Below are 21332 nucleotides of genomic sequence, written 5' to 3'. Positions count from 1 at the left end.
TTAGTCTAGAATAACACGCTGTGGAACATTATGCTATCACACAAAATACAGTATAGAACATATGCATAACGGTAAGAACTGAAGTTCAACACAATGTTGCACTTTTTTTGCTGAGACAGTGGTTAAAAAGAGTGAGAGCAACCAGTAGAATGGATTTATGAATTGAGATATAGTTAAATTCACCCATAAAATTTCTGCAAGGAAAACATGCCCAGCTTATATGGGTATCACATCAAAGATGTCTCTGGTGTTTTCTGCCATTAGTGGGAGAATTGTTCTGTGGTCAAATTCTGAGCTACGTCACATATTTGTAGCAAATGAAGGAACCAGGTAAACTCTGAAGTTCAAAACACAGTAGTAGCTGATATTTGTCTTGTAATTTGTACAAACTGCTTCCTTTTGCCAGACGGGAAAAGTATGACTACTATAACAGCTGGTACTACGCTTGTTCAACATTAACATCAGTTGACCCTATATACTGAACGTGATGAAAATGACTTAAAGTACTAGTTCTTGCTTCTGTTGACAGCAGTAATTTATTCCCAGGTCCTCCCATCAGGCTGATGGATGGTGAGAATAAGAAGGAAGGACGTGTAGAGATTTTTATCAATGGCCAGTGGGGCACAATTTGTGATGATGGATGGTCTGATAAGGATGCAGCTGTAGTCTGTCGACAGCTTGGCTACAAGTAAGAAAACTCATTAAGCTGTTTTTCAAGTTATCGGTTTGCTGTATCTAAAAATGTTAAGTTTCTGCAACTGAGTATCATCAACATATGTCTGATAACATAATATATGCCTTTTAAAACTTGTCTGTTTGGCATTCTTTTAGAAAACTGTATTTATACTATTCATGTAAGATGTAGTAGGCTATGTCTTCAAAATAAGTATCCATCAACTAGCAAAACTTGGAAAAGGAATTTTAATATTCAAAGGCATATCACAGTCTGACTGGCAACTGAAATGCAAGTTAATGCTAGTTACTACGGTTTTTTTTAGAAGTTAAATATTGCAAATTACTAAGCAAGTGACTAAATACTATATTTTATTTGTCACTTATGGTGCTGCATGTCTATACGATATGAATATATTACACCATTAAAAAATGTTTTTTACACTTAGTTGCAGTAATGTCACTGAGAAGAGAATGTGATTTAGTGGATCTGCTCTGTGCTGTTTGCCACTTGAACTGTTCTTAATTTACTTCTTTCATCTACTGTTTCCAGACTTCTAAACATTTTTTAAAAGAGTGAAATTTTTAGTTTGGAAAAAATGAGGGAAACTTAACATCTAGAAGAGCACAGATGATTACATATTCTGTGAACTATGCAGATTCTCTGTTTTCTTTCGGATTTTGTGTGACAGTTCCGTGTTTCACCATATTTAAGTGACGATTTTCATTCATGTAACAATTTTTATATTGAGTCCTTTTTAGTCAACGCAGAAGAACTTAAAGTACCTAAATCCTAGTGCTTTAGTGATTTGACGTAACAGTATACATAGAAAAACCTTGGGGAATTTACAATGCCTTTTTCATTACATTAGCAAAAAAAACGCAAATATTCAGAACCTAGACTTGGTTTACCACAGTTTAATGAAATTGTCTGGATTTTAGCTAAAATTTGAGAGGTAATTCTTGTATTGTTTTAAAGAATTCTTGATCCATTTTCATTGAAAGATATAATTTTGCATATTGTTAATATTTATCTTTTGTGAACCTTTATGATGACTTTGAAATCCCTATAGGTTCTAACATAACTGTTAAAATTTTTAATGAAATATAGAACAGGTCAGTGTCCACTGTCACAAGGTATGGATATGATTTCTGCAGATTCAGATGTAGGCACACCAGCTACTGACCTTCTAGTTTCATGGGGTTTTTTTCCTCCATTTACTGATGTGGCTTGACTCAATGTAGCTTGGAGATTTGATAAACTGTTATACAAAGGATTATGGCTTCAGCCTGCATGACAATAATTTGAATAAGCTTAATTTAATATAGGAATAGACCTGACAGGCGAAAACCACCCTCTAATTAAAAGCAGAGCAATGTGTATGTGTCACTTTTGAACTAAGTCGCTTAATCAGGCTTACATCACTCATAGGTATCCAGAAAAAATTGCTTAAGAGCAGTAAAGATAAAACAACTACAGGGCAGTCATATAACTAGCAGACCTAATATGAGCTGAAAAATATCCAGAACACTAGTGAAATATAACAGAAAACTAGTCAAATGTATTCTCTGATTGTATCTGTAAAGAACTCTGAGCTTAAGAAATACAAATCAAGTTACCTGTTTGCTTATCTAACAATGTAAAGTCTGTACAACCAAGTATCACCAAATGATGTCTGAACACATAATGTATGCCTTTTAAAAATTGTCTGGTATTCGTTTAGTAAAGCATATTTATAAGTAGTAGCCGACTACAGCTTCAAAAACTACAAAACTTGACTTGTATTATCTCCCACTGAATCATTCATTTAGTCTGCTTCATCCTCAGCCTCTCTGGCCTTTTATGTCTGTGTGACAGTTGGCTTGATTCTCAATTTGTGTCATGTCAAATGGGGGGTTAAGATTATGGGATACAACAGAGTACATGTTTCCTGAAGGACTAGGGATAGCCACATTTTAGAAATCTAAAATTAGGTTCCAGAAATTGGGAGAGCTTGTTGGAAATGCTGGATCTTGGTGACCCTATGTCTAGACAGTTGCATTCCACAAACCTGACTATACCATTAGCTGCACTGATGAGCTGTAATTGCTTCTGGGCCTAGGAGTTCATGCACAGAGCTTTTTCCTGAAGTTCAAGCTATATTCAGTGGTGACTGGACTGTTCCAAAGCATGGCTGGGGCTTCTGGGTTTGTGCACCTGAGCTTGAGGGATGATGAATGTTGTTTCTTTAAAAATAAACATGTTATGACCTTCTCCCGGGAGGAATTCAAAAAGCACCCAGTACTGAAGCTGACATCAGTTTTCATTAAGACTGATCACAGAACTAAACAGTATCATTCAACTCCCTTTACAATGCCGTGTTTAATTCTCAAGTCTTTCCTACTGGGGAGTTACATTCCTTGGGGAAAAAATTTCAAACTTTTAATACAACAAATGGGAGAAAAGACTACCTTAAAAAGGAAAACTTGTGTAAGCAAAGGGTAAACACTGAGAAAATGGACTGCGTTTTTCCTGCATATATTATTCGTACTGTCAATGCTTATCTGTACATTTATTTTATGAAATCCTGCTTTGGAACATTCTCAGCCATTTAGTAGGGTTCATTCTGAGACTGAAATAAGAAAATCCCCAAGCTGGCAAAATCACTAGGTTCAAAGCAATCCTAGTTTTAAAGATGTCACATTAAGCCAGTTTGTCAAATCCACGGTTAATGTTAGAAAAATGTAATATAAAGAAATATATTAGAAAACAGCCCTATTAATTGGCTAAAACCAGTCATGGAAACATCATTAATAGCACCCTAATCAAAGTATATCTGTAGCAGGATAAACACTAAGAGAACACACACCTTTTCTGAAGTACTATGTGATTGGGTTTAGCATACAAAAGTATTTTGGCAGAATGAGTAAAGAGCGAAAGATTTTAGAAGCTTTTGCATTTTAGTGAATTAAGTGGCCCAGTAAAATTGGACCCCTTTCATTTAGGACAGGCTTATAAGAATGCACGTGCACACACCCACCCCCCAAATGAACAAATTTTTGGAGCACTAATGGCATATATTATCTATTACACGAAAAAAAAAAGTTCTAGGGTAGTTGGCCACCTATACTAATTAGCTGAATTTCCTGATTAACAGTATTACGAATAACAATAATACTGCATCTGAAGAGCTCAGCATGTTATTGTGTATGGTCCTGTGTCTGAGGAAAGCTAGGTAATACGGCCTGAAGCCACCCTTCTCTCTAGGGACAGATCTGAGCAAGCAAAGAGGTTATTTCTCTGATGGTCACCTGTGCATAAATAGCTAGCTTGGAAAGCAATTAAGGGACACATACACATTTGTTAAGGGTGGACTAAAACCAGCAGTAAAAGCACATTCCAGCATGTAACAAACACATATGACTTAACACTTCTACATTTAGAGATCTACCAATTATATGAAATAATTTTCTCTACTAAGCTGCACTCCTTGTTCTAGAATAATGATTTTTACATTTGTTTCATGGTAGATGTTCTGTTTAAACAGTGGGTTGTTTTTCTTTTTTTGTTGAGTGGGTGTGGACACACCTTTCATAGCAATTATCAGCAGAGAGATTACGGAATGCACAGGAAGAGATAGATAGCTTTCATATAAAGGTATGAAGAGTCTCTGCAGTCCAAGTCCCATGATTCAGTTCATGTCAATGCATGATTGCAATCCATACACACGAAGTTCCCTCCTTCATCTTTGTCTCCACATCTCTTTCACCTAAAATATTTACATATGCGACCTCACAGATGTCAGAGTATCCTTTGAGATTTATCTGGTAAGCCAATGGAGGCAATGCTCTTATTAAGTAGCCAGTAAGAATCTGCAGAGACAATTGTATACTAAACTGCAATAAATACCTCTCTGGGAAAGGCTAGGAATACTGTGGTGATTCACAACAAAGCAGTTTTCAATATCCTGAGGAACTTCAGAGCAATGCCTTTAAGCAGAAACTTTGTTTTTTGACATATGAAAACGAGGCAAGAACTTGCAAGGAGTGCCTGTACTGTCTCACTATTTTGTAATACCATACATTCGCACATCAGCTGCCCACAAGTATTGGAGAGTTAGACATTTTTTTTTTTGTAGTTATCTGTAATCAGAGCATTGTTCACAACAGAAAAATACTTGAGGCAAGAAGAGGCATATTGCTTGTGACTGACAAGTTACATCACAGTAAACTCATTAGGCAAGGATTGTCCTATACTGGTTCCAAAGTCAGTTAAGGCTTTGGATTATCTGGTAAATACACACTAACCATGGAAATTCAAAATGTGCAAGGACAGTTGACCTTGTGGTATCATCTGGTCAGATGTTTTGCGTACTTCTCCTTCCTGGCTTTTTACAATTCACACATTCTAACCAACATTCCCTACTTCGAAAAACTGCCCACCTACCCTTCAATACCCTTCAAAAATCCAAACAGGCAAGGCTTTCTGTGTGCAAGTTTGAAAAAGGAGGAAGCTTGTATGTACTACTTTCATGTTTCAATTATATGGATATGGGCAATTGATGGCTGGATTCTTTGAGTTTGATCCAGTCACACTTCTAGTATGACAAAGCTTTGAAGATGGTATGACAAATCAAAATTCCTCCCCACAGAGAACCCCTAGCTGATGAAGGGACATAAACTCTTTATGCCATTCTCACCTATCTTCCCCAACACTGCACTTATTAAAAGAGGTATAAAAGGAGATGTAAAGGGAGAGAAATACTTTCTTGCCCAGTGCATTTTTGTTGTTAAAATCTCCTTCTCTACTCCATCATTTCATTGTACATGCAGTTACCCTTTTGTATACATAGAAGTACTGTCCTTTACAATATGCAGTTGTCACATACCCTGTAAAATGGAAAACTATGATACAGTGCAACAGTTTAGTTACCTAGTATTCAGTATATTCTTATCACAATAAAGTAACAGTAAATTGCTCTTAACTGATACGTAAACTTGTAGTTCAGACACACCTAGAGGTGGCTGCCCCGCTTCTCTGTATAGCCAGTTGGGTGGTCTCCTACTCATAATTCTTTGACTCTTAAACTGTATAGAACAAAACATCTATTTTTCTATTAAGAAGCACTATCCTAAGTAATTAAAAATAAAAAAAATCTATCACAAAGTTACTAAATGAGACACTTACGTGCACAAGTCACATTGGTTTTTTTTATTGCGTTTGTTCACCTACTCCCTCATTTGGGAGAAAAGTTCATCATTCCAAAGAGGTCATTCACACAACTGACACTGAGGTCATTGCTGAAGCTGTATGGCATGATGTACAAGCTATAAGGGTCAGGACTTCAAACCCTAATAAAATGTCCTAAGTCCAACATTTAAATACTTAGGTTTGACACTTATCCTTACACAACAATAGGATTATCACACTGCCTTTCTTTGTGAAGTGCCTTGAGGCCTATGTATGAAAATGCTACAGAAGCACCAAGTACAGGGTTCCTCCCAGGAAAAGGTGGGTGCTGAGACTGAACTGGGTTCAGTCTTTCTCCAATTACCTTACAGTTTTAGAACTGTGGGGTGCACTTCAAAAATGGCATGGTAACAAAATATGTTAATACTTATTAACTACTAACAGATCTGTAAATCATATCTCCTACTACACTGCAAATATACTGTATTTAACTGGCCCACCTTTCTGAGGGAACCAGACCAGAAAAAATTATTTTTAGCATTCACAGATGCTGATTTTATATGAGGATTAAAGAGATTATGGAAAAGCAGCTTTCACATGTTTTGCATTATAGGTATTTGTAATGCCATTACAATGTAAAACATTTTCCATAGTGCCTTCTAACTACATACATGAAAGTATTTTTTAAACATTAATGAACTGTAGCAATGTTGTTACACTTGTGTTTTTTCCTCCCTACCAGAGTAACAGAGGCAATGAGAAGAAAAGTTGTCATCAAGTAGATGACTGACAGGCCTTGGAATAAAACCTCAATATCTTATTCACTGAAATATTGCGGAGTCAGTAGTGAAAAATGTAGAATAATGCCTCAAAATGTTTAATGAAAAAAATATGCTCTGTTTCCAGAGGTCCAGCTAGAGCAAGAACAATGGCATATTTTGGGGAGGGGAAAGGCCCAATCCACGTGGATAATGTGAAATGTACAGGAAATGAGAGATCCCTGGCAGACTGCATTAAGCAGGACATTGGGACGCACAACTGCCGTCACAGCGAGGACGCAGGGGTGATCTGTGACCACCCAAGCAAGAAGGCCCCCGGGAACAGCAATAAAGGTAAAGCCCCGTTGTAAGTGGCAGACCAACAGGCTGGGATGAGGAACTGTCAGGGTAGGAAGAGATGGATGTAAACAATCCCACCTCACAGAGGAAACAGTTGTATCGAAAGAATTATATGAACAAAAGTGGTGGGAAATCCTCTCTGCTTACACTGTGCAATCTCATTGCTGTGCCAGCTGCGCAAAGGAATGATAAAGACTATTCAACGATAGAGGGTATTTCTCTACCATGGTTTACAGCAGCCATTTTTCTTAAGTTGTATGAGGGATGTGACAATGCAAAAACCTAGACAGCTACTTTCAACTTTTCAAGGTATAGGTTATCTTCAGCTGAGGACTGAGACCTGTGTGGTATGCCAAGCTCTGCTTCCACTTACACGAAGTAAGGAAGAATGCTATAAAAAAATCCCACTTAAGAAGCGGAGCACAAATGTGTAAATTGCTCTGTGACCGCAGTCAAAAGATCTCAGCTAAAAAGAATTTTTAAGTCTGAGAGAATTCAGTGTATTTTCCCTGAGCAAAATTTGGTTGTTAAAGACTACCATAAAACACAGAATAACTTCAGCCTTAGTGTTTGGGGATTTTTTTAGTTAGCTCTCATTGATCGGCTACTTTTCATTTGATTTTAATGCTGCCTACATGTCCCTTTCTGGTTTAGATTCTCTTGCTTCTGTTTGTGGATTGAGGTTGTTACATCGTCGACAAAAGCGAATAATTGGTGGGAAAAATTCTTTACGGTAAATATTTGCTAAAGACAAATAATTTTGAATATAAAACTTCTAAGACATGTATTTGCCATAAGCAGTTTCCCTAATTTATAGTTTTATTGCAGGTTTGTTGTTTGTTTTTCTTTTAGCTTGTCATGAGGTAGAAGCAGAAATATATTCAAAGTAAATTTGGTAGGAAATTAAAAAATATTAATTGATAAACACTTGCAGCATTCATTGAAAAGCTGTAAATGCTTATGGGTTTAGTCCTTGATTGGGTTAAATTTCTTACTTTCAAAATAGCCATTTTACTTTTTTTTTTAAAGTGTATCTTGATATCAGGATGTGAGCTATATGAAGAGAGCTATGAATATAGTACAAGGTTTTAAATGCTACCTACACTGAAAAAAAGGCCTGGGTATGATTGACTGCCTAAGAGCTGATTTTTGTTCACAAAATACACCCCTCTGATGACGACACAACTATAAACCCAGGCTTTTTGTTAACACTTTGTTCTTAGCTTTTAATGACATGTTTACATTTAGTTAATATAATCAGATTAATGAAATACTACTGCTACTACTACTAAATGCTATGATATGAAGTATAGGCTTTAATTTTCTTAACAGTTGTGAGTAACTACAAAAAATACATACTCACAGAATCTTACAAAAGGGATTGCAAAAAATACACTTACAGTATCATTACATGTCATTGCGCAACCTAATTCAAAGTACATGCACATCATCAGTCAATCCATTTAAAAAAAAGACACTGCTTAAGTGGAGAAGCTTCAAAGAACAGTAACAAGAGGGAGCCCAGAAAAGCATTTAAATGCAGTCAGACAGAGCAAAGCAGTATTACTTACCTTAGTAAAGAGACAAATGAGGGTAATAAATAATGCATTGTACAGAAAAAGACGACTGAGAATTACTGTCTCAGAACATGTGTACAAAGGACACTGGATGAAATGAAACAGTAACAAATAACAGATTGCACAATTAAGTCAGAGCAAGAAACTCTATCTCATAATAAATAAGCACAGGGGTATTAGATGAAGCAAAAAGGTGAGAGAAATCCAATAGCGCGCTCAGAAGTGCTTCAAAAATCAAGAAAAGGAACATATGAACAATATCAGAAAAGGACGCATTGTCACAGGAAGTCACGAAGACAAAGAACTTGACAAAGTTCAAAAAGGAACTGGATAGTTACATATATACCAGGAAATCCAAAGCTGTCCCAATTACCCCATTTTGGGAAGACATATTAAATCCCATCTTCCAAGACTAAAAAATGTCTAAATTGTTTTATGCTTTATGGGACGTAAATTCCTCTACCTTACTTTAAAGCATTTGGCACTGGCAACTCTGAGAATCCTATCTCACTGGACTAGATGATCCTGGGCAGCTCTTGTACTCCAGCATATCTATTCAAGTTGACAGTAGTAAGAAAACACCTAAGCCTACCTGTTGCTTATTCTTGGATGTTGCTGTGGCTTACAGGTGCATTTCTCTCCCTCTCCCTTCTCTCTGATTCTGTATTTTGCTAATCTATTAAACTGGCAAAAAATAACCCATCCTGTCTTCATAGGCCTGCAAATATGTATCCCAGATCTACTATACAAAACAGACAATCACAGGCTGAAAAAAAGGTGCTAATCTATTACTTGTGCTTTCTACAGTTGCTTTAGACCTTTTGGTTTGCCAGCTTCCCTTTTCAAACAGCTCAGGACTGACAAAGATATTAACTGAAAAGATGAAAGGAAAAGATGCTGGGTTAAGCTTTTCACGAAATTCCCTTCTTTCCCCTCTCCAGTTGACAGGAAGTTTCCAGTTTGTTGACTTGGATGGTGTTCGGTGAGGAACCCACAGAATGTATTTTTGGCACAATGAATGCAATCCGAGAAGGGAAAATTAAAATAACTGACAGTGGGAGGAAGCACTCAGAGTGCTGGATGCCCAAACAATCCGTAAAGTAATCCTGAGCATTGTTAAATGGAATTCTGAATGCTGCAGGAATATAAAGGTATTCTCAACTGCTACTCAATAAATAACACAGGCTGCAAGCTATGTCAGTCAAAGAAACTAACTGGATTTACATTCAAGGTAACTACAAGCTACCTTACTTTTCCATTGTTGTACCCTGAGCACAACATCTTATGTCCTCTGTAGGGGTGGCTGGCCATGGCAGGTTGCACTCCGACTGAAATCTTCTCATGGTGATGGAAGACTCTTGTGTGGTGCAACTCTCATCAGCAGCTGCTGGGTCCTCACTGCTGCACATTGCTTTAAAAGGTAGGTCTCTCTTCAATAGTGAAGTGCATTTTCAAACCGTTTTGTTGTTCTGGGTATAGGCAAAAACATTCCACTGAAAACTGTTCCAAAGAGTTGGCCTTTGGTTTAAAAAATACCCTACCAACAAACCTCCTTTCCCTCCAAAGAAAAACAAACTAAAAAAACCAATACATTGAAATTATTCTGGGTGTCATCATTCACGAGACTTATATTAACAACTTCAGCATTTCCATGAAAAAGTATAGACCATACTTCTGACATTTTAACACAGCTTTCTGTTCCAACAAAACTGCAGCTTATGGCTCTCAGGTTATAGTGAAGACAACTGAGCAAACATCACACACAGGACAGTATTTCGAATTATTTTTGGTAATGATAAATATTGGCAGTGGTAAGACATTTTATTGTAACACTGCAGTGACTAGATGAACTAGTCCCCCCAAACCCATTTTAGGGTAAAGCACTATTATATAGTCTAATAGGTAAGTAAATCTGTACACTGGATGCTAGCAAGACCAAGGTGTTTTCCCTATTCTTCACAAATAGGCTAGAGCAACTACCTTACTCTGTTATCTCACAATCCATAAAGAATTGTCTTTTGCAGCCATCTAAACAAAGGTCCCATCCCCTTTAACAAAGAAGCAATTGTCTAAGTGGTTATACTGGTATAATTCTCTGACACTGGCACCTAAGAAAACTATACCAAATTCAGCTCCTTTCCACATGTTTAGCAACTGGTTTCCAACTCAAATGCCCTTGTAAATCACACTATCTACTTGGTCTAACTTCTGCAATTCTCAGTAGTAAGCTATTACCTAGCTTTTTAAAATGTCTTGTCCTATTTTTGCAGAAACAGATATTCTGTTACTATATTAACTATTCTAAGTTACTATAGTATAAAAGCATCAACTTGCACAATAAGGAAGCAGGTCTGGTACTTTAAGCTTTCAACAGCAATTATTGGATTGGAACCCTTACAAAAGGTTGCAGTACAGGCTGAAATAAAAGCATAGAACAGCAGCAGCATTGCTGTTCTGAGGACATTTGCTAGAATTTACTGAAGTGGGCTGCAAATGTTTTAACTTTGACCTTTGAGCCTTTCTCTTTGCACACTGATAACTAAAGGTAGACTTTTACTCAAATGGAGAGTGTTACCTTTGCTTAACACCAGATGCACATTTTTCAATTTCATGTTTCATGAAAATCATGAAGGACTTTTCTTGGTAATATTTCAAGCTGAAATGGTCAAACTCAGTAAAATTTCTGCCTATTTCTACTGATGTCCCTGTTGTTTCTGTGGAACTATGAAAGCACTTCAGTTGCTATCATCAAAATTTATAGAAAATGGCTTCCTATTCCCCTGCAATTACTAAGGATGCAACTTAAGCTCTTGAGAAAGCCTTTGATTAAAGGTTTGAAAACAAGGCAATCTTTCCTGTTATTTTACCTCAAAGATCCTCTTCAAGAAAAGAAAAAGGGAGGTCACAGGAAGCCAATTATGTTTTCTGTGTGCAAATCAAGATCTTAGTTACCCAACTCTTCACCTTACTAGAACGCTTTCATAAAGTTTGGTGAAACAAGTTTGTGTTTGCTGTGCTTCTTACAGAAAGCAATTCCCACAGAATACATTATCTGTGCTTCCCAATGGCTTGCTGACGTAGCTGGGGCTCATTACTGAATGTGCTGCCCAAGCATGCCCATTTTGGATACTTTGCTGAACACCCACATGATGGGGCAGCAGCACGGCTGGAGCCATGTACACTGGGATACTTTGAGATGGGTGCAGCAACCCAAGGGTCTGTTACAGGCTACCCTTAAACTGTTCCATGTGGTCTCGGGGATCCAAGTATTGCTTTGCCTCAGATACTGCATTTAAAATTGCCACCTAGATCCAAGCGTGCAGCCCCAACAGCCTGTAGATGCACTACTGTTTACTGTAAAAAGAGAGGAGGCACCTTTAGCTCTAAGTTGACATTGGACAGACTGGGAGGAACTTCCTAATGATCTCAGAATGATTTTAAGGGGCTAGGTTTCCAAGAGCTATCTATAGATCAAGCGCCTTCTTCACATATTTTCCACAGACAGACAAGAGAAAGGCCAGTATACCGTTTCTCATATCCTGGAAATTGGAACACTGCTTAAGTAACAAAAGTGGGCTCATCTGTACTATAGATAAAAATTAAATACAATTTTATGCATGATGATTACAATCGTTCACCAGTAGTATAGCAGCATTACTGGTTTCTGTAATTTCATAGACACATAATTTAAGATCAAAAATTGTTTGAAGCCACCCATCTTATTATCAAGTTTTGTCCTCAGTGGTTCTGACAGCTATAGGGAATTTGCAGGTCTATACATTAAAAAAAACATTAACTTTGGATAATTAGAAATAGGAAGCATAGAAAAACCAGGAAGTTATAATTACCATGATGTAATGTTAGGAAATACTGTGTTACTTGAACATTGTACTATTCTATTAATATAACTCTCATAGAAGTGCTGCTTTGGGCATTTCTGAATGCCCATGTGTACTTCAACATGGTCCTAGTAATTTTGTTTTGAGAACTAGGGACCCTGAGGCACAGTGGAACCAAATACCTAGTAAGAAACCAGAAATCAAAGTAGACGCCAGAGTTAAAATTCCGTTTTCTCAAATTTAGCATGAATGGTGAAATGAATTCAGGTGTGCCTTCAATGTCAGTACATTACTTGACTGGCAGCAGGATGATATTGGCATGGTGGCTGATTACTAATCCATCCTCCCGCTGGCCGGGAAAGAAACCTGCTAGGAAGTGCCAAGATCAACATTGCCAGGCTGCACTAGAGCTTAAAGGCATGCCCAGCCCAGCCATCCAACAGAGGGGTAATACCCTGAAAGCGACATCATTTTCCACGCATGAAGCACTCCCAGACTCCTCCTCTGCCTCCACTCTTCAAATGTGAGTCTGTGTGGTGGTTCTCTGCCATTTCATAGGTGACTTTTAGGTGCGGAAGACTGGACACCCCTGAGGTAGACTACTTCGCTTTTTTTATGTACCGAGGCTCTATTACAATTTTTCCATATTTGGCAAATACAAAGTACTACAGGGAAGAAATATAATTGTATACAAATGAAAAAATCAGTTTAGGAAAGCCTTATGTATGTGAATGTGCACAAAAATACGGTAAATCTGTGCAAAACCTGCTCTTTAAGCTTCTCACTAGAAGCCTTGTAGCTATTAAAGTTTGATTTATTTGCATGAGAAGCAGCACTTCTCATTCTATTAAACGTTTAAAAACAGTACTTTTAATTAAGATAAGCTTTCCTGGATCGCCTTTCTTCATTATTCTACTATAAATGACCATCATCCATAACACAGAAAAACAGCAGGAACTTATTAAAGGGAACACTGTTCCTTTTGTCAAAATCAAGGAGGTAACTGTAAATAGGAGCAACAAGTTTTCTACTATACTATCTAATATATGGCTGACAGGAGAGCACTCGTTATCACTAGTCAAAAACATTTTTCCTTCATGCCCAGGCTTACGAATCAAAATAAACAATTAAAAATCAAGTTCCTTTGATTATTAAATCAGTTTAGGAAGGAAGTGTGTTCGTTTCTCATCTAAATTACAAACACTTAATCCATTTGTGGCTCTGTAGTACTCTGACTTCCATGAGGTTTTAAAAAAAAAAAATTAATAAACCACACACAATCCCTTCCTCCCTTCAAATTGCATTAAAAATAATGGATAGAGTATATGGTAAATCCTGTAACTTATGTTGTGAATAAGGCCTATAAACTAAAATGCAGAGGCACCCATTACATTTAAAAAAGAAAGATTTATACCATGTAAAATTACCTTTCTCTACTTGAGAACCAGATTTCCCTTGCATCACCAATAAGGCACATCTGCAAAGTACTGTGATTGTGTTTATTTATACAAAACCTATATGCCAATTACACAATGGTTAGCTTAGATGGGCAAATATTTATTGAAGGCAAAAAAGCTTTCATAATCCAGAAACTATCAGCATAGCACTAATACGTGGTTTGCTGCACAGAGCAAAAAGTGTATCTATAAAGTATAAGAAGAGTGTTTTCAGTGACCTTTTGAAAATGTTTTTGGCAGATTATGTCAGGCAAATATATATTTAATGCTAATGACCTTATACATTTGTATTCTAATGTAACACTCAGACACGTACCAAAAATTGTTAAGGATATTGCTTTCAAATATTCAAGGACCAAATTTAGCAATACATTCTAGGGTACAGAATCCTATTTACGATAGCTTTTAAAGGCAATGAGATCAATAGTTACAAACAATTGCTGTAACAAAAGCTATTAAACTATTTAATATTGCTTAACTGGCAATGGAAATGGCATAATTTTACTTAACTAACTACTTAACTACAGTTGATGTATCATTCAGATTCTTAAGTAGAACGTCATCATGCAGTTAAGAAATTTGACCAGAAAAAATATATCCGAGATGTCAGTGACAAAAACAACTCTTCCATTTACTTTAGTGAGGGTTTTGCATCTAAGTTAGAGTAATTCAAATGAAAATATTACTGCAATAGTACCTAAAGTACTTGCAGTACCAGCTTCCTTTTCTAATTTACTCTGAGGAAAATACATCTTACAAAGTTGGCTAATGCATCAGCCAAGATTGTTTGTAATCTTGGCCTGGGCAAGACACTAGAGAAGTACTTAGTTGGCTGTATAGCCCATCACAGTGTTATTACACTCTTTACAGTCTGAGCATTACATCTGTTCTGTAAATAGATTTTGTAAAAGGGAAACACCGCTTGATACTGCACACCCTGACCATTCAGCTACCTGCCTCTACAATAACCTTGTTCATTTTGAAGACGGGCACAGGATTTGTGCTGTCAGTGTGTAAACATTCTATAGTTGGGTGTTTTATTCCTCTGTTTTACAAGTTTCACAGAGGACCAAGGCATTGGTTAGCTTACATAATAAAATGAGCTACCAGGGTCTGTCAGTTTGGTTTTCATAGTATATTCAAACTGCATCATATACCATAGTAGCATACTTTCTGTCAAACAGTCAACATTATGGGTACTTCCATGAAAAAGATGGCCAAAGTGATCAATACACTTGCCCTTGATGTGGTAGTTTCTCTTGCTGCAACCAGTTCAGAAACGTTTAAGCTGTAGTTCTAGGAAATACATTACCTATGAGGTTACACAGCCTCCAAGTGAAGAGAAAAAAGACTATTTAATGTATAAAAATACTGAACTACAGATGCAACTTTCTGCAGAACACAAGATTAAACTCAGGAATCAGATTAATTTCCCTACCAATATTTTCCATAAGTAGAGGAATAAAAAATACTTTCCCCCCTAATTTGTATATTTATATAAAAATGTGTTTCTAATGTTGAATGCAATGGTTTTGCCAAAGCACTACTGGAAATTTTTGCACCTGGGCCAGGAAAATTTGCTTTCAAGTCTATCTGTATGTAAACATGCTAAATTAAACTCTGAATTATAGTTTCTAAAAATGCCCAGAAGCAATAGCGAGCAAAACCTATTCAGTACAAGCTGGTACTGAAATGTACCAAGCATTTTATTGTGAAGATGCACAACTTATAAAAAAGTCACTTTCACAGAAATAATACTAGAAGAAAGCTGTGCTAAGTAATGCCTGTACCATGCAGTATTTTAACATACTAAAGAGGCGTGTAGCCTTACTCCTTGCTGTATTAAGGAAAGCCCAATAGACGGCAGAAGAAAAAACAAAAAAGAAACTCACCCAAGGTCACAGATCAGATCACAGCACTGTAAACCCCCCCCCCGCTTTCCAGCCAGTGCCAGATTATACTTCTATTCGCTCCCACATCATAGCTCAGAGTAACAATAATAGTAGTTTAGACTGATATCTAGTAGACTAAGTGTCTCACCAAAGTATGGTAAGATTAGCCTTTTCTGATGCAGGATGTGTGGCAACAGTGACCCAGGAAGGGATTCATCAGTGTCAGAGCAGAAATTCTCAGTAGGCAGCAGAAGGCAAAGATTCGAAAATCTATAGGGATGCAGGATTTAGGCTGTCCCTGATGTCATAATTCAGATGGCCAAATACAGATAGTTGTATCTAACTCCAGCAACTAGTTAACATCTAATAGGCTTTCTTACTCTGAAGAATCTCCTTAAAGGCAACAAAAATAACAGCAATATATCAGCCAACCCTACTTCATGGAATTTTGCCATTTATTTTATCAGGAAAAGAATCAACTGTGAAGTCTTACTGAGCTTTTAAAACTGGCAAAAACCACAGAAAATTACCTAGAAAAGAGAATGTGAGATCTAGCACAACAGAGAGAGAGAGATTCAAGGATTTGTTTTTTTAAAAACCTTATAAAGAAATACCTCTATTCTAGAAACTCCAAGGGACTGGAGTCAGAACGCCTGGAGAAACAAGATTCATGCTTCTGCCTTTTCTTAAGATGTTTTTATCAAGTTATCTAGAATTTCTCAACCAACCTACAAAGCAAGCTTGAACACTGTTCTAATTTCAGTACTTATTTGGAGCATCATAGTGATGTTAGTACTCAGGTTTTCATTACAATTCCTGGCAGTTTGTGTTACCCTTACTAAATACATTTATAATGTACGCCTCACTTGCACCTTTGAAATAAGTGCCAATCATGGCAGATGGCCATAAGAAACCTTGCCTGTGGTAATATACAAAAAAGAACATAGGCCAACCTGAAACTTCAGGAGAAGCTTTTTTTTTTTTTATATTCTTTAGGATACACTTGAACGTCAATCTAAACATATGAGAAAGCGTTTTTGCTCTTTTAAAAAAACTTTTGGTACCATTATTTATAGGAGCAATAAAGACCCTGATCAAATCTGTTTGCATGCTCAGGATCTGACTTGATATGAGCCAGCCCTATTTGTTTTCACCTCAATCTTAGGTATGGCAACAACACTCGGAACTATGCTGTGCGAGTTGGAGACTATCATACACTGGTACCAGAAGAGTACGAGGAAGAAATTGGAGTCCGACAGATTGTGATGCATAAAGAGTATAGGCCTGACAGCAGCGACTATGACATTGCATTGGTGAGGCTACAGGGGCCAGAGGAACAGTGTGCCAGATTCAGTACCCACGTCTTACCTGCTTGTTTGCCGTTAAGGAGAGAGAGACCACAGAAAACTGCTCCCAACTGTTATATCACTGGATGGGGTGACACAGGTAAAAATGTTTTAATGATTTCCAGCCACCAATCTTGTTACCTGAGGCTGCTTAAAAAAAAAAAAAAAAAAACTTCAAATACTTAAAATAAGAAAATGCTCAAAATGGAAGAGTTTTGCTCTTTTCATGTAGCAGAGTATTTTCTTTCCTGATGCTTAACGAGGAATGACAACACTTTGTTTACTGAATTTCGTTTGTGTTTGAAAAGTGGTGATTAACCACATCACCCTAAATCACAGAACCAGTCAGTAAAATGGCCGCATTAAGATTGACAAGCATGAATGAAAAGCTTATTTGTTGCCAGGCACAACCTGCGCAGCAGCTTATCACCTCCTGCCTCAGAACATAACCAACAGCTCAAATATATTTAAGGTTTTTAAGGTAAGTACAATGAATATTTTAGAAAGGTTCTTTAAATTACACATTCCAATAGAAAAATGGATATAAAACATACACATAATAGAATTTAAAATAACATTTTTTAGCCTCTCTTGTTACCACTGACATTTTCAGTCAGCAGTTAGATTTAAATAAGAGAACATCCTTCCAAAATTTATGAGACCCACAATGCAATCTGCAATCCAGGCTTCTGGAACAAACTATCTAGTCACTTTTTAGGTCAGTACAAGATTCTTCCTCTTCAAAGGTCTTTGTCCTTTCAATGTTTTACAAATTATTAGGCATGTTTTGCTTTTATGTTTTCATGGTGTTGCATACAGTGCAAGACAGCAACCACACTTGGGCTTTTGTTCCACCGACTCATTCAAACTGGCAAGGAAACAAGGCAGCAAGGCCAAATATCAATTCTTCCTCTTTACATGCATTAGTCTGTGTGCACAGATGTCTGGGTCACTGTACTACAATAAAGGAGACAGACGTGCAGGGTGGGGTTTTTTGCTGAAAAGAATTGCTAATTCATTGCCTAGCTCTGTCTAGCTTTTTACACAATTCACTGAAAGTTCTGCAATACTGTTAACTTAGGACATCTATTTAAGGAAACATTAACCACTGCAATAATTCACTTCAATTATGGTAAGAAATTACATCATTGCAGTACTTCAGTTGAAATTTCACACTTACTACATGAATCATAATTACTTTAAAAGTATTAAGATTTTTACTTAAAAACACCCCCCAACACTGGCTTTAATTTCCCATGTTTCCAAATGAAAAAGAGGTGCAAAGCTAATGAAAAAAAGCCAAATCCTGACATTTTCTAAGCAGAGCACTGCTTATACAATGCAGGATTCACTACAGATCAAGAAAACCAAAGGACAGGTTCTGGTCACTCCCAAAAAATGAAGATTCCTTTTGGACAGAAGTGCTGTTAGTACTTTGGTACATACAAGTTATCAGGATCATAAAAGATTCAAACGATACTGCTGATCTCTACCAGAATGCATCTGGGCTCAAAGCTTGCATGCACTTGTCAGGCATAAGAGCGATGGTTGGCTGGATGCTCTACTCTGAAACCGACAGAGGATGCAGCACCTGTGAGGCTGAGCTAGACTAGATTTGAACTGGAAACCTAGAAATTATTTCTTTCTACAGTTTAAGTCTCTACTGCTCAGGACTCCCAAAAATAGCTTCCCCATTTAAGTATTAAGGCATATATTCTTGTAGAAGACACAAAGCATGTTTGGAACAAAACAAACTCCTGGCTTGGAAAGACCCAGTGAACACAAGGAGTAAAGCTACATCTTAAATTTTAATTTTTTTTTTTTTTAAAAAAAGGATCTATATTCTGTATTTACAATATCTATATAGATTTGAGTATTCTATTCAATGCACAGTAGATTTTTTCAGTATTTAGTCTTGTCTTCAGTCATTTTATTTAATGACAAAACAGTGTGAAGGCCTGACAGCAAAAATTGGATTAAATCACATTTACATTCACAAGACCAATCATCCTAATGAGACAATAATTTGGGTCCTCTTTTCAGGAAGGGCTTATTCAAGAACATTACAACAGGCTGCCATCCCCTTACTTCCCAAGAGGGTATGTGAAGAGCGTTACAAAAGAAGATTCACAACAAGAATGCTCTGTGCTGGTAACGTACAGGAACAGAAACGTGTTGATAGCTGTCAAGGAGACAGCGGTGGACCACTGATGTGTGAACGTCCAGGGGAAAGCTGGGTTGTGTATGGTGTGACCTCCTGGGGCTATGGCTGTGGAGTGAAAGATTCTCCAGGTGTCTACACAAAAGTATCATCTTTTGTACCCTGGATAAAAAGTGTGACCAAACTATGAATGTCCATAATTAAAATGAAACTTTGTTAATAATGTTTGAGGCAGGACAACAGCACAGACAGTGCACAGCTAGGGCCCACAGTGGGTAGAAACATATTTTCCAGATTCATGCGTTTTTCTTTTTGTTAAATCCAAGCTGTATACACACACCTTTCCAGTTAGGGATTACTATCCAAACAAAATACCTCTGTGTTAAGGAAGTTTATATATTGCACGAACAAGTTACCATGTATCTAAGGTAAGGGGAAGAGTCATAGCCAGCTTACAGTAACATTGAAGCAGGACAGCTGGAGCGTTCACTGTGTGATTCACTGCCCACAGGAAGACTGTAGTAGCTCCAAGCTATTCTCTAGAATTAATTACAGATTTCAAAACTAATCTTTATTGTAGTTTACTTAATCATTTCTTGACCATTTTCCTATTATTCCTATGATCTTACATGCAGCCCTCCAATTTTGACTCATGTTTCATTAGCTAACGAGACCATTAGCAGGTTGATTCTTAGTAAGTAATTCTGAGTATGCATTAAAGGTTTGAAGGAATATAATTGTCAGTAATCAGATCCCCAGCTATTCTGATAGCTGTTCTCACAGCTTAGTGTGCATAAAGTACATTCCCAAGTAAAATGGGTAGTACACTGGAAGTTAGTTTCCCTACAAACATCCTGCACAGCTGCAAGAGCTAGATCAAAAACAAATGACCTCTTATTTTCTTTCCTCTAGACAAATATAATTTGTCTTCTTTCTGAAATTTGTAATTTTTGGCACATACAACATTTCAGAGAGAATTTACTTTTCCTCTTTACCACTAGCTGTCAGTACAGTATCAGGCTAATAGACAAATATCCCAACCCTCTCATTGCTGGTTTTGGAAGGTTTTTACTCAAGTAACACTAAGAAACTGTCAATCCTAAAAGAGAAAGTTAAAGGTACAGACAATGCAAATACTGGAGATGTTGCGCCAAAACCTGTCTGAAAGGTCTATAAAGTCTTAAACTACTATTTTCTACAAGATAATGTGTAGACAACTCTCTCTTGCTTAGTTGCAGTACTGGTTCAGACTGATCTTACAGGAAAGGTGAGAGTTAGATAGTATTCAGTGACTTCTAAAGTACTAACACATCTTGATTCCATTTCATTCCTCTTACAAATACTGTCCCCCATGCTATGAAAACCTTAATGGTTTATTATAAAAAATGCACTGATAAAAAGTTACTCTTGACATACAAGGCAAATACAGATCGACTTACTATCCTTTTTGAAAGGGCCACCCCAGTGAGCTTTCACACAGAACACAGGAAGTAATCACCATCTTACTGCAACACTAATGGATATCAGTCCTGAAAATATCTGTGACTACAGTCAAGAGGGAGGTGGAGAGTTCAGTGCTACCTCTATGATCCCTGTGGAAGGCCATTCTGACTACCTGCAAGCATGGTCTACATACCACACTAACAAACATGCTGCTTAAAAAGGTGAAACGAAAGCTCTACGGGCCATGAAATATGCCAGTGTGACAAGCATGGCAGATGTGTGTCACCACATAGTGATTGTGCTGTGACTACCAGCAGCTGTTTTCCTGTGTTTCTTTGGCCTAACACTCCAGCTACAACAGTTTTGTGTGGCCTTTTGTGAACAAAGTGGGATGCTTGTATTCATGTTGTAATCATTCATGTATGGTTCCATGTCTCTCTGGTGTTGTAACAAATATCCAAGACAACTTAATTTGCATACAGAAGTGATTATATTGCCCTTAATTTCTCTCCGACCTCAAACTTAAGTTTTCAAGGGTCTTGACTAGTTTAAATAGCTTGTTGGAACTGGTGCTAAACTAGTACACAAGGTGCTTTAATATATTTTAGGTTTCTGTAATTCCACACTATTTGAAATAGTGTGAAATACTTAAAAACA

At 37.1% G+C, this 21332-nt stretch overlaps 1 protein-coding gene across 1 annotated transcript in view; it reads left to right on the top strand.

Annotated features, from left to right (window-relative positions):
- Positions 1-19422, top strand: part of PRSS12 (serine protease 12) — a gene marked incomplete at its 3' end in the record, with an annotated part of 42634 nt that extends 23212 nt beyond the window's left edge. Inside the window, exons 8-13 of the mRNA XM_081999191.1 lie at positions 547-688; positions 6749-6954; positions 7615-7693; positions 9835-9957; positions 16891-17171; positions 19115-19422. Of these exons, the coding sequence (XP_081855317.1) occupies positions 547-688; positions 6749-6954; positions 7615-7693; positions 9835-9957; positions 16891-17171; positions 19115-19422 (1139 nt within the window). The remainder of the gene's footprint in view (positions 1-546; positions 689-6748; positions 6955-7614; positions 7694-9834; positions 9958-16890; positions 17172-19114) is intronic.
- Between the last annotated feature and the right edge of the window lie 1910 nt (positions 19423-21332).

Source organism: Phaethon aethereus (genome assembly GCF_964289735.1).
Source record: "Phaethon aethereus genome assembly, chromosome: 4".
Lineage (NCBI taxonomy): Eukaryota > Metazoa > Chordata > Aves > Phaethontiformes > Phaethontidae > Phaethon > Phaethon aethereus.
This window is presented reverse-complemented; position numbering and strand designations above follow the sequence as displayed.